General features: G+C 34.8%; 1 protein-coding gene across 4 annotated transcripts in view; it reads left to right on the forward strand.

The window, feature by feature from the left end:
* Positions 1-13,444, forward strand: part of LOC120418115 (cytosolic purine 5'-nucleotidase) — a 117,045-nt gene that overhangs the window by 76,160 nt on the left and 27,441 nt on the right. Inside the window, exon 1 of one of the 4 annotated variants that reach the window (XM_039580390.2) lies at positions 4,199-4,375. The exons of the other annotated variants lie outside the window; for them this stretch is intronic. Within the exon in view, the coding sequence (XP_039436324.1) occupies positions 4,236-4,375 (140 nt within the window). The 5' untranslated portion in view covers positions 4,199-4,235. Of the gene's footprint in view, positions 1-4,198; positions 4,376-13,444 lie in introns of those variants that run through there. 4 annotated transcript variants of the gene reach the window in all.

Below are 13,444 nucleotides of genomic sequence, written 5' to 3' on the forward strand. Positions count from 1 at the left end.
ATGTTGCGATCTAAAAATATTTTCCTTTGAAAACTTAACCTTATTGTTCAAACTTGAGGCAACATAGACTTAAATCCACATTGACAAAAAAACCATCAATCTTAAATGCATAATTTTGTGAAAATTTTGTAAGTTCGTTGATTAAGTTTATGTTGATAATCGTTGATAATCATATCCAGCATGTTTGGGTTCGTATTTGAATTTTTGCAGCGGCCTTAGTTTTCTCATAAATATTTCCACATAAAATAATAACGCAAAGCGTAGGCTGAGCCAAGCGCTCAAAAATCGCTCGAAAACTAACCCAATATTCATAACTCTAGCAAAACAATGTAATTAGGAAAATTTCGAAGTGTAAACAAAGCGTCTACACTGCACTGTTCCTAATGTGAAGATCAACTGGCGTGAGCAGGATAAACTCTTTGTTTACACTTCGAAATTGGTCCATTTGTATTGTTTTGCTTGATTTTTGTGTCCCTCGACTTTTACTAAAGTCAACAAAACAAAAAGTCTAATTTTGAAATTTCAAGCGATGGTTTCAAAATTTGAATTAAAAAAAATGTTTTAAAATGCATTCTACATCAGTCCAGTTGTTCTCCAATAAGGTGAACAGAAAAATGAGAAACTTTTGGAAAAGCCTAGGTTACCCACTGGCTCGATTTCTAAGGTCAAAATAAGTATTTGTACCATTTTTTTGCAAAATCGTTAACGGGAAAAACATCGCTTCAGGACTTTTCTGGCAGGTGGAGTTGGTCTCGCCCAAATTTGTCCAAGTGTGAGAATTTTCTGAGGAATTCTCTACGAAATCGGTCTTTTTTCAGAATTTTAATTTTTGTATTTTTTAATTCGGCTGAAACTTTTTTAGTACCTTCGGTATGCCCTTAGAAGCTATTATGCATAATTAGTTTGTCCATTTAATTTTCCATACAAATTTGGCAGCTGTCCATACAAAAATGATATGTGAAAATTCAAAATCTGTATCTTTTGAAAGAATTTTTTGATCGATTTTGTGTCTTCGGCAAAGTTGTAGGTATGGATATGGACTACACTGAAAAAAATGATACACGGTAAAAAAATTTGGTGATTTTTAATTGCACTTTTTGTCACTAAAATTTGAATTGCAAAAAAGCCTTATTTTTTATTTTTTTATATTTTTTAAGGGACATCAAATGCTAACTTTTCAGAAATTTCCAGGTTGTGCAAAAAATCTTTGACCGAGTTATGATTTTTTGAATCAATACCAATTAAAAAAAAACGGAAAAATTGGTCGCAAATTTTTTTCAACTTCATTTTTCGTTTTTAAATTAAATTTGAAAATGCAAAAGTCCTTCAGTGAAATTTTGATAAAGTGTACCGTTTGCATGTTAGAGCCATTTTAGGTATCTTTTTTAAAAATAGTCGCAGTTTTTCATGTTTTAAGTTAATGCACATGTTTGCCCACTTTTGAACAAAATATTTTTGAAATGCTGGGAAAATTCTCTATATTGTGCCTTTTTGATATTTGTTAATACGACCCTTAGTTGCTGAAATATTGCCATGCAAATGACTAAAAACTGGCAATATTTTCAAAAAAAATAAATCAAGGTTAACATTTCAAAAGTGCCAAACTTTCAATATTCAATGTTAGTCTTGATTTAAATTTTTTGAAAATATTATTTTCGAAAGGTCGGAACTTCACGAATGTTTCATATTTTAACATCCCGGGCAGACGGTAATAACAAAATTCATGCCATTTCAATAACAAATACTGTTAAAATAACAGAAAATGTTATGGAATCTTCTTGAAAAATTCATTTTTGCATCAGAGTTTAATAACAGTTTACGTTATCATAACAAAATTTGTTATTGGTCTGATATTAGTTGAAAGCAAAAACAACTTGGGAATAACATTTTTTGTTATGGAACAATAACTCCAACTGTTATTGGGATGATCGGATTAGTTGTTAAAATAACAAAAAATAATAACAAAGATTAGTATGAAGAATAACTAAAAATGTTATTAGTCTGTTATTACAATAACAATTCAATAACAAAAAAAATCATAACGACAAATAACAAATCTTGTTATAAATAACATAAAATGTTATTGGCCTAGTATTTTTTAATAACACAAAATGTTATTCCCGAGTTATTTCCGTCTGCTCGGGATTCTACATCGGACCATTAGTTGCTGAGATATCGACGTTAGAAAATGGAGGGTTGTTTGGGTTCCAATTCCTGTTTTTTTTTAAATGTTTTCTAAAAAAATGCCTCTGACTTTAAAGCGACATAAACTTTAAAAAAAATATTCAAATTTCGTTATCATTTTGTTTTAAATTAACAGAATAAATTTTGGTATGAAATTGAATCAATTGTATACTCAAACTGTGAGTAGAATATTATGAGACTGTAAAGATCTATTATTCCAGTGTCCGTAACACAAGGAAAATAAATAAATAAATTCTTTAAAGTTTAGTTTGAATACGTTGTCTTAATATGAATAAAACGAAAAAAAATTCTGAGCTTAAAATGCTTTGTCGAAAACTGTTTGAACTTTAAAATCCATCAGAACAAAAAACAAATATGTCTTAACCGAACCTTTATGATAAAAAAAGAAAATTGATTCGGATAACATAAAACCAAATTTAAATTTTCACATGGGACAAGTATGTAACTACTGGTAGTAATGGCTCCCATGCCATTTTTAATCACCCATTTGTACATACAAGTCTCCATAAAAAAATATAAATTTGTATTACTTTTTTCAAAAGTAAAAATTTTTCTCCATTCATAAAAATGTAGTTTTCGAAAAGAAATGGAAAATTTCCTACAATTTTGAACAAAGACATAAGTGACTGGACCAATGTTCAGGCGGGTTTTCGAGCTGTCAAAAATAGTTAGCACCAGTGTTGTAGAAATATCAAACCATCAGCTCTCAGCAACAACAATTGATATTCTCTGCGCCGAACATAGCCGAACACGGTTTTGTGTTTACACACTCGCGTTTGACATTTCCTTTTCTCTGTCATTCCCGCGTTCACGATCATCCAAGCCAGTTCTCCCAGTGCAGTTATTGGAGAGATTGAGAAACTCGGCGGTGAGAGCGCATAGGCGTAGAAAAGGTGTGGAGTAATAGAGAGAGAATGCCATCGCTGAGAATCACGAGACACAAGAAGAGATCTCCCAAGCTATAGAGTTATCTACGTGCGCATGTATGTATTGCGTGTACGTACACGCAGGGTTTTTAAGTTAAAATTTGTACCCACCAGCAAAAACAAATGGTAAGCTAATGTGCGTGAGATCGGGCTTAGATAACTCTTTAGTGACTGTCGCTATAATCTCTGATGTTTTGGTGCTGAGATCTTCAAATGATAGCTTCTTTTTTTTCACTAATTTGCAACACTGGTTATCATGAAATCATGTTCTATAAACCTTGAGTTACAGCCTCTGAAAGACAAAAAAAACTAGAAAAAAATGCTCCGAGTCTGAATAACATAATTTTTAAAATTTAAAAAAAGGACCAGAAATTACAGCAAAATTTGTATTAGGTTGACTATGAAACCGATTGTTTTTCCTTTTTGGATTGCTCATTCCAGTATTTTAGAAAAATAAGAATAAAATATCGTTTTAACGCAATTTTTAGCTTTCCGTTAAAAACTGTTGAAATCTCAATTGAGTAAAAGATGTAAAAACATTACAACTGAAAAAATAGTCAAAATCAATATTTTTTCCAAATAACTGTATCGCAAATTTATGATAACGAACGAAACATAAGTTCACTTTAATCTCATGAAACTATGACAACAAAACCCGCAACGATAAAACTGCAATCCAATTCAGTGATAAGAACCACTGAAACCCAGCAGGATTATAAACCGAAATATTGATTTCGTACCCTCAAAAAATCCCCGCTTAAATAGATAGAGCTTCGAAAATCCGAAGAGCATCATTCCACACACCGAAATTGCATGATAACACTACGCAGCACAGGTGATAAAAACCAAACCAAAGCCCTAAAGTTCTAATCCCGCGAAATACCCCACATCTGTGCCCGAAGACTTCATGGACTTTGTCCGCGGTGGATTTACAAACGTCGATCGATCGTCTTTGATTTAGTGTGTAATTTCGAATGTGTGATTGAATTTAAAAAAGGAATCACGTCTCTAGCGAACCGACCAAATCTTCCCACCATCTGGCAACACTGTTTGTGGTAAAAAAGTAAGAAAAAAAATCGCAATAAAACAAATCCGTGGACGACAATGTCGCAAGAATCGAACCGCTGGCAGCCGGGACGGAGACGGGGCCGGCTCTCCAACCCGCCCAGCTGTTCCTCATCGTCCTGTTCCAGCTTCGAGGAGGACGACCTGTGTGTTTATAAGCTGCTTCCGGCACCCCATGAGTGAGTGTTTTCCAGCGTGTGGGACACGATTTTCATTTTATTGCGTTTGATTTTTTTTGTCTTTATTTTCGCGTTGGTTGCAGTTCAGTTGAAAATTGGGAAATATGTGTGCTTTGGATTTAAGTCACAATGTAACTGTGCTACTTTCTTTAAAGTTTCTTGATTTTATACAGCAATTTACCGTGTACTAGAGTGTACTACGCTATCGCTCAATATTTATCAATTTCAAGAATCGGAGTCAGTCTTTACACCAACATTTATCAAGTTTGCAATTTTGTGAAGGAATGTAATTTTCCGAAAAAGCTACAGTTATCAAGTCTTGAACTTGAAAATGAAAATTTAATAATTGGCTTAAATCACGTAAAGAGTGTTGCACTGAATCTATTTAGTTTGTGTTTTTCCTGTTTTGGAGCATTCCAAACCAACAAACTTCTTCCAAGAAAAACAACAAAAGTACAATTTCAAACCAATTTTAAATCTTCAAAAATCATACTTGATTCATGAGACTTTGCCAATGCTTTGAGATTTTTTTTTTTTTTTTGAGAACAGCTAAATCATTTGAGGGATCCAACGATCTTGCAACGATTCCTTGTAGCAGTCTCTGTTTTTGATTGTTTTCAATTGCTTCAAATTTCATTCTCTTCTATCCGATTCGCTCGATCCCACGAAGAAACGCAAACATCAACCATCAAAAATCGGATTTATTACTCTGCTTGCTCAGGGAGGAGCAATAAAATCCAGCACCGCCTCGATATTGATATCAGAAGGCTTTGTGCTTCGGTCGTTTGGGGTGGGAAAATTGATACCACAAAATGTTTCAATCCTATTATCAGCAGATTGGATGTGATTGTATAAAATCGAAGTCATTCCCGAATTCGTTGCTTCAACTTCCAGCCAATTTTCCAGGTTATTGATAAAGATATCCACTTTAAGAGCCAACGCGTCACACGCTATTTTCTCATCAAGTCACCTCTCGCGAACGCGCCGACGACGAGCTGCAAGAAGCCCATAAAATCATCACACTTTTTTTTTCGTTGGCGGCTCCTTCGAAGAAGCTAAAAGTGCTTATCACTTTAGAGCATGCTACTACTGCCGATGGCACGCGCCTTGCTAAGCCGTAACTTGCTCTTCTTTATCGTTTTTTGTCGTTTGGTGACGGCTCGAGCTGGGTTGATAGCGGAATCTGGTACTGAGTTATTAGTCGAAAAAGTGGCTCATTTGACTCAATATGTTTCCTTTGATTTTTTTTTATAAATCTAGCAGAACGCAAAGTTTTGACTATTTAAATAACAAAGCGTTCTAATGTTTGGCCTTCATTTATCTGGAAATTTGACTATACTATACGGGTAATTCTCTACCAACTCACACGAAATCGGGAAAAGTTGCCCCGACCCCTCTTCGATTTGCGTGAAACTTTGTCCTAAGGGGTAACTTTGTCCCTGATCACGAATCTGAGGTCCGTTTTTTGATATCTCGTGACGGAGGGGCGGTACGACCTCTTCCATTTTTGAACAATCGAAAAAAGAGGTGTTTTTCAATAATTTGCAGCCTGAAACGGTGATGAGATAGAAATTTGGTGTCAAAGGGACTTTTATGTAAAATTAGACGCCCGATTTGATGGCGTACTCAAAATTCCGAAAAAACGTTTTTTTTCATCGAAAAAAACACTAAAAAAGTTTTAAAAATTCTGCTATTTTTCGTTACTCGACTGTAAAATTTTTTGGAGCATGTCATTTTATGGGAAATTTAATGTACTTTTCGAATCTACATTGACCCAGAAGGGTCATTTTTTCATTTAGAACAAAATTTTTCATTTTAAAATTTCGTGTTTTTTCTAACTTTGCAGGGTTGTTTTTAAGAGTGTAACAATGTTCTACAAAGTTGTAGAGTTTGCTTATAAACATCACGAGTAGTTCTACAAAGTTGTAGAGCAGACAATTACAAAAAATTTGATATATAAACATAAGGGGTTTGCTTATAAACATCACGAGTTATCGCGATTTTACGAAAAAAAGGTTTGAAAAAGTTACTTTTTGCGTTTCTCTTTGTCGTCCGTGTCTGTCGCGGGTGACGATGAACGGCCATGATCGACGACGACCAACATTTTCAAAACTTTTTTCGTAAAATCGCGATAACTTGTGATGTTTATAAGCAAACCCCTTATGTTTATATATCAATTTTGTGGTAATTGTCTGCTCTACAACTTTGTAGAACATTATTACACTCTAAAAAATAACCCCGCAAAGTTAGAAAAAACACGAAATTTTAAAATGCAAATTTTTGTTCTAAATGAAAAAATGACCCTTCTGGGTCAATGTAGATTCGAAAAGTACATTAAATTTCCCTTAAAATGACATGTTCCAAATTTTTTACAGTCGAGTAACGGAAAATTGTAGAGTTTTTAAAACTTTTTCAGTGTTTTTTTCGTTGAAAAATACGTTTTTTCGGAATTCTGAGTACGCCATTAAATCGGGCGTCTAATTTTGCATTAAAGTCACTTTGACACCAAATTTCTATCTCATCACCGTTTTAGGCTGCAAATTATTGAAAAACACCTCTTTTTTTGCATGTTCAAAAAATGAAGGGTGTCGTACCGCCCCTCCGTCACGAGATATTTAAAAACGGACCGTGATCAGGGACAAAAGTTACTCCTTAGGACAAAGTTTCACGCAAATCGAAGAGGGGTCGGGGCAACTGCTGTGTGAGTTGGCGGAGAATTACCCTTGTATTTTTTTATTTGTAAGGAACATACTTATGTCGAAATAAGCCATTTTGCATCATTAGTTTCTTTATATACAAGCCTCCATACATATTTTAGGCCTGTCCATAGAAAAATGCTATGAAAAAATCTGTATCTCGAGAAGGGATTTTCCGATCGATTTGATATCTTCGGCAAAGTTGTAGTTCATGATATGGACTATTCAGAAAAAAAAGTTAGTTACACTCTAAATACATTTTATTCATTTAAAAAAAACTTTTTGTCACAGAACTCGATTTTGACCAACTTTAACCAGTTCGATTTTTTTCATTTTTTCATTTGTTTTATAAGACAAAAAGTTACGCTATAGGGTATGACGGACATTTTGTCTTAGCCAAGCCACGATTTTTTGAAAAAATAGTGTTTTTTGGAACGTATTGAAAACACAATCAATAAATTAAATGATCATTGTTAGATGGAATGTTGATTTTTTATCGGAAAATAATTCTATAAAATTTTGTTAAAGTGTACCGTTGTTAAAGAAAACAGTTTTAGGTAAAAATATTCAATAGAATTGTCTTACAATTTTTTTAAAATGTCTTCAGAAGAGTTGTTGCAAATAAAAAGGGGAAACTTTTGGTTTGGTTGAAAATTAGGGTGGTTTACGATTAGGGTGATTTGAAAATCTAACTTTACAGAAATATTTTTGGGATTTTTTTTTGTCTCCTAGAAAGTTGTTGGGCTTGCCAATCTAAGGAACTTTGACGAAGACACAATTTTTTTATCTCGTAATCTACGCCTTATACGACCAAATTTATAGAAAGCATCTGAACAAACCTTCAAAAATAAGTTTTTTTAACGTGGCAATTCAGGGTTAAATATTAGTGAAAGTGATATTTGGGGCACTTTTAGAGCTCTAAAAAGCAAACATTTTTATTTTTTGACAAGTCAGTTTGAATTGAATTTGAATCTGACCTCAGACTTGAGCCAAAGTGTCGAAAAATCGATTATTTTGGGTTTATATGTAAAATTATCAAAAAAAAACCCAAAATATAACCAAAAATCGTTTTTTTTTTTACACTTTGGCTCAATTCTGAGGGCAGATTCAGATTCAGTGGGCAAAATTACATGGAAAAAACATATATTTGGACAATTTTCGAGTTTCGTTAGGGTGATCCCATATGAATTTCCTATGAAAATTAGACTTTTTCAAATGAAGATATCTCGAGCTGAGATTTTTTCAGCGTTTCTAGTGCTGGAACGCCTCTTTTAAATGCAACCTACACAGCAAAAAATCCGATGGTAAAATCGCATGCAAAAGCATGCACATCACCTTCGTCAAAATAAACACTTAATATTACACACTGCATGTACAATTTTTCTACACACAAAAAAAAGTTGCAACCGACGGGATTCAAACCCAGCACCAACAGTAAGGGCTGGTGCCTTAGCCCGCTCGGCCATCAGACCGATGAAGAATTGAAAGGATAAACGCATATATGAGCTTGACATTTCGGTCAAGTAGGTTTCCCATACTTATGGGCTACATATTTCAGGGTGTAATATTACATAGAATTTCATAAAATAATGCAACATTTATTTTACACCCAGGCCTTTTACACGCAGCTAGATTACTACTTTATTTGCTGTGTAGCGCTTAAAATTTGGCTTGCGCCTTTTAGAGATATTTAAGTTTAAGTTTTAAATTTGCATCTTTTTACCATAAAATAGCTGTAACTTTTAACCCTTAAGTCTAAACTGACTTGTCAAAAAATAAAAAAATAAATGGTTTTTAAAGCTCTAAAAGTGCCCCGAATAACTCTTTTCTCTAGAACTCAACCCTGAATTGCCACGTTCAAAAAACTGATTTTTGAAGGTTTGCTCAGATGGTTTCCAAAAACTTGGTCGTAGAAGGCGTAGATTACGAGATAAAATTTTGGTGTCTTCGACAAAGTTCCTTAGATTGGCAAGCCCAACAAATTTCTAGAAGACAAAAAAAATCCCAATTTTTTTCCTAATTTTCAACCAAACCAAAAGTTTCCCCAACAACTCTTCTGAAGACACCAAAGCTCCAAAACTTCACAATTTTTTCGGAAAATCAATTTTCCACTTAATTTTGCGATCTGGATCACTGTGCATTGAACCTGTGTGAAATTTCTCAACGTATTGATTTTTTTTTTTTTGTAAGTCGTGGCCAAAAACAAATTAAAAACAAACAACAATGACAAAAGAAAGGGGGTAAAGTTTGTCAAAATCGAGTTTTTGTGATAAAAAGTTATTTCAAAAATAGGCAATTTTTTACATAGTGTAACGATGTTGCAAAGTTACGAGTGAAAGAAAAAAAATATTTTTGAAAATCGTCAGCACCAAACTTTGGATATTGTTAACTATTGATAGATGAATGTTACCTCCATGCAGCGATGGAATAATCATCATCCAAAGAAAATCTTTGGACGTTTATCAAGAGAAAAAATCCGAAGGGAGCATGGCTCTCCTCTCTCGCGAACGAAAGATCGGTAAAAGAAATCTAAAAAAAAAATCAGCATCTTAATTATTCGGCGAAACATCTTTTTCACTACTACACTTGCAAGTGTAAAGTGACACGTCGTAAAATGACCTGTCACATTTTGTAGGTGGGCAATGTGTGTAAACAAACTGAAATAAATTATTTAAAGTGGTGCTGGGAAGGAAATTCACAAAAAATCATCAGCAGATTGATTTTCTTGGAGAATATCGGGAGCGATTTTCATTTGCGTGATTTGCCTTCTCTCTCTCTTTCGCAGGTGAAGAAAGTTCGCGAGCGAAATTGATTGTTTTGCGATTATTCCATCCCTGCCTCCATGTTTGGACCAAATCATCATTTAATTTTATTTTTGGCGTCATCCATAAAGTATGTCACGCTCTAGGGGGGGGGAGGGGGGGTCTGAGCAAGTGTGACATTGCGTGTTATAAGTATAGGAAAAGCGTGACAAAGGGGGGGAGGGGGGTAAATTTTGGCTGATTTTAGCGTGACGTACTTTATGGATGAAGCCTTTCAGGTTTTTATCCTTCTACTCTACTCTCACTCTGATGAAATTCTAAGGTCAAGTTAGTGTTATGAATTATGAGATTGCAAAAAATCTAGATTTCGCAAAAAAACCTTTGCAAAAAAAAACATATTGACTTTAGGACAATTCTACCATCAACCCCATACCAAATTCCGCCTGTCATTCACGATTTTACAACCTGCCTGTCGCTTTTGCCTAGTGGAAGAACTCCCATGAAGTGTCGTGGGCCTCATCAGCCATCGCTTTCCAAATGACAGTTTATTCGTTTTTTCGCGCTGCTTCGTTTTGCTTTTATTTGCTGATGATTTGCCAAAGCAAGGCAGGATCAACAAAAGGTGATTCCGGCCAAAAGTTTAGTCTTAAGCCAAATGACACGGCTCGTTATTTCAGGCGCGTTCGAAAATTACTCAAAGAAGCATTTATTTTTGGAGAATTGAAGGAACTGTAAAGTTGTTGTGCGTACTGAGCATTTTATTGAATTGGGCATTGTCAAAGGCATTATCGCCGGTGTCTTAAAACAGAAAACTCTTCTACGCTCAACAGTCTCAAAAATAAACTCGCAGGGTAACATATCAAAGGATTATCCAACGTGCATGACGTGGAAATGTTTTTTCAGCAAAGCTGCCTGTAAAAACACCTTCTCCCGAAAATTTTCCACACCGGCAAGGCAAACTTTTGGATTATTTTTTGATTATGTTTACCGAATGAAAAGGGAAACCCTTTTGCTGCAGGAAAAACAAAAACAAACTCTGGCGGAATACACCAACGACAGCACTTACGTGACGCCGGTGTGTGTGGGGGGGGTGGGTCTTAGCTGCTCATTACCGTTATCGTTAAGCCCGTTAAGAGCCCCCCAGTGTCGGATGTGTCACATTAGTGTAAGGTGGCTTTGCCGAGTGCAATTTAAAGTGGTAATCTGCAATGAAAGCGATTAGATTTTGTACCTCTGTTAAGGATGGTTTTTCGACAAGTAGAAGATAGTTTTGGCGAAACCAGTCAAGAAAATTGGTAACAGAGCTGCTAGAATCCTGCCAGAACACCGCGGCATGCAACGTTTCTATTCTTAGGGGGAAATTCTCTATCAAATTGGCAACCAGAATTATTTAGATCCAAGCAAAGCTATGTAAAAGTGCCTAAATGGATTTAAAAATGTTCGTTGAATGTTGAAATCTGCACAGTAAAAAATTGTGTAAATTTGGAAGGTGTAATTTTGGAAGGTTGAATAAATAAAAGGTTTACCTCAATTTAGACTGATAAAGCGACATTACAACAGAAAAGTGGTAAAATTACACATTTTCAGAGGTAAAATTACACATTTTTCTGACTTAAAAGATGTACCCCTTTCCAGATGTAATATTACCATGATTTTTTTTCTGTGTGTTGTGAGTGATTTACTGTTTTTTTACAAACCTACTGCGCTGGGTGATGAATAGAGAGAATGCGTAACGTGATTTTCGAATGATCCCACTTTGTTTACATCTACAAAGTAGGTGGCTGTTCAAGCACGAGTATGACTTTTTTCTGACTGGTAAATGAGCTGTTTTATAATCAGTAGTATTTGTTTTATTTTTTCTAGTTTTTACATTTTTTGATGGAAAATGGTCGCGTTTCGATCGGTTAGAATTGATTTTTCTATTTAACGGGTGACAAAGAACTGCGGCGAGAGTGTCATTCTGCGATGTCGCAGATAAATTCCCTGGCTGATTTTGGAATCGTGCAGCTCTTTCTGGGCCAGCGAAAAAACGTCACTAATTCTAGAAAAGCTGATCCAACAAACAGAGAAGATTTTCACTAAACCAGGTTTTTAAATGGAACCAAACAATAAAGACAGCTTCTGAATGGATACAACCGCATCGACTTTCATAAACAACTTCCATTCATAATAATAAAAATGACGATCTCGCCTTCAACTTCTTAATATTTTTTGACTTCAACTCCAGGTTCTCAAAAGTCACACATTTTTCATTCTTGCAAAAAAAAAAAAACAATTTTTAATGATCGATAACAATACTCTCTACTTTTAGCGAACAGCAAATTGGTTCCACTATGACAGTTCAAAATTGAGGCCGTTTCGCGAACCACTATTCAGCACCCAGCTACTGCGGCATTTGACATTATTTCGAAATTTTGTTGAAGCTTCAACCAAAATTGGTTTGCAGTCAGCTGAAACAATTTAAAATGCATTCTCCTGCGTTTACAATCTATTTTAACATATTTTAACAGTTCGCTCATATTTTTGCCTTCCTCACCTTACTGAGGAAAGGCTATAAAATCACTCGAAAAATGAACTTATTAATTTGACCTCGTAGACCCACCTTCACGTATACATATCGACTCAGAATCATGTTCTGAACAAATGTCTGTGTGGATGTGTGTAGGTGGGTGGACAAAAAAATTGTCACTCGATTATCTCCGGACTGGATGAACGGATTTTGACCGTATTAGTCTCATTCGATCCGTCTTGGGGTCCCATAGGTCTCTATTTAAAATCAGCAAGTTATGCTAAAAAAACGATTTTGGCGTATGTCCGGAAGATTGTAAAAAGGGTGGTTTTTGCAAGAAAACCTATCATGTTATACATTTTTAGAAAGGTATTAAAAAGACCTTTCCAATGAGCCCAAAACATTGAAGATCTGACAACCCTATCAAAAGTTATTAGCACTTAAGTGTTATTTATACACTTTTTGGAGGCCGGATCTCAGATATTTCAATGAAAATGATGTCCGGGTCCCTTATGCAACCAGTCGTTAGTTAGATAATTGAAATACCTTTCAAATGAGCCAAAAACATCGAAGATCTGACAACCCAATAAAAAGTTATCAGCACTTAATTTATACACTTTTTGGAGGCCGAATCTCAGATATTTCAATGAAAATGATTTCCGGGTCCATCATGCGACCTGTCGTTAGTTAGATAATCGAAAGACCTTTCAAATGAACCTAAAACATCGAAGATCTGACAACCCTATCAAACGTTATTAGCACTTATGTGTTATTTATACACTTTTTGGAGGCCGGATTTTAGATATTGTGATAGAAATATTGTATGAATCTTCCGTGCGAACTATCGTTGAATAGGTTTTTTATCAGATCTTGCCGATGAGCCAGAAATATTGAAGGTCTGCGAACCCTATCAAAAGAAATGAGTAATAAAGTTGCTTTGTTAAACATGTTAAGGAGGAATGTTGCTATTTTTACTGAATGTTTTGACTTTTTGAATGTGAGGAAGGCACCAACCACCTAAAGGTGGATTAAGTAACGTTTTTTCAATTCAAGTTAATTTTTAACGCACCACAAAAAGTTTTTTTTTATTGCATAACAAGAT

This window comes from Culex pipiens, chromosome 1 (genome assembly GCF_016801865.2).
Source record: "Culex pipiens pallens isolate TS chromosome 1, TS_CPP_V2, whole genome shotgun sequence".
Lineage (NCBI taxonomy): Eukaryota > Metazoa > Arthropoda > Insecta > Diptera > Culicidae > Culex > Culex pipiens.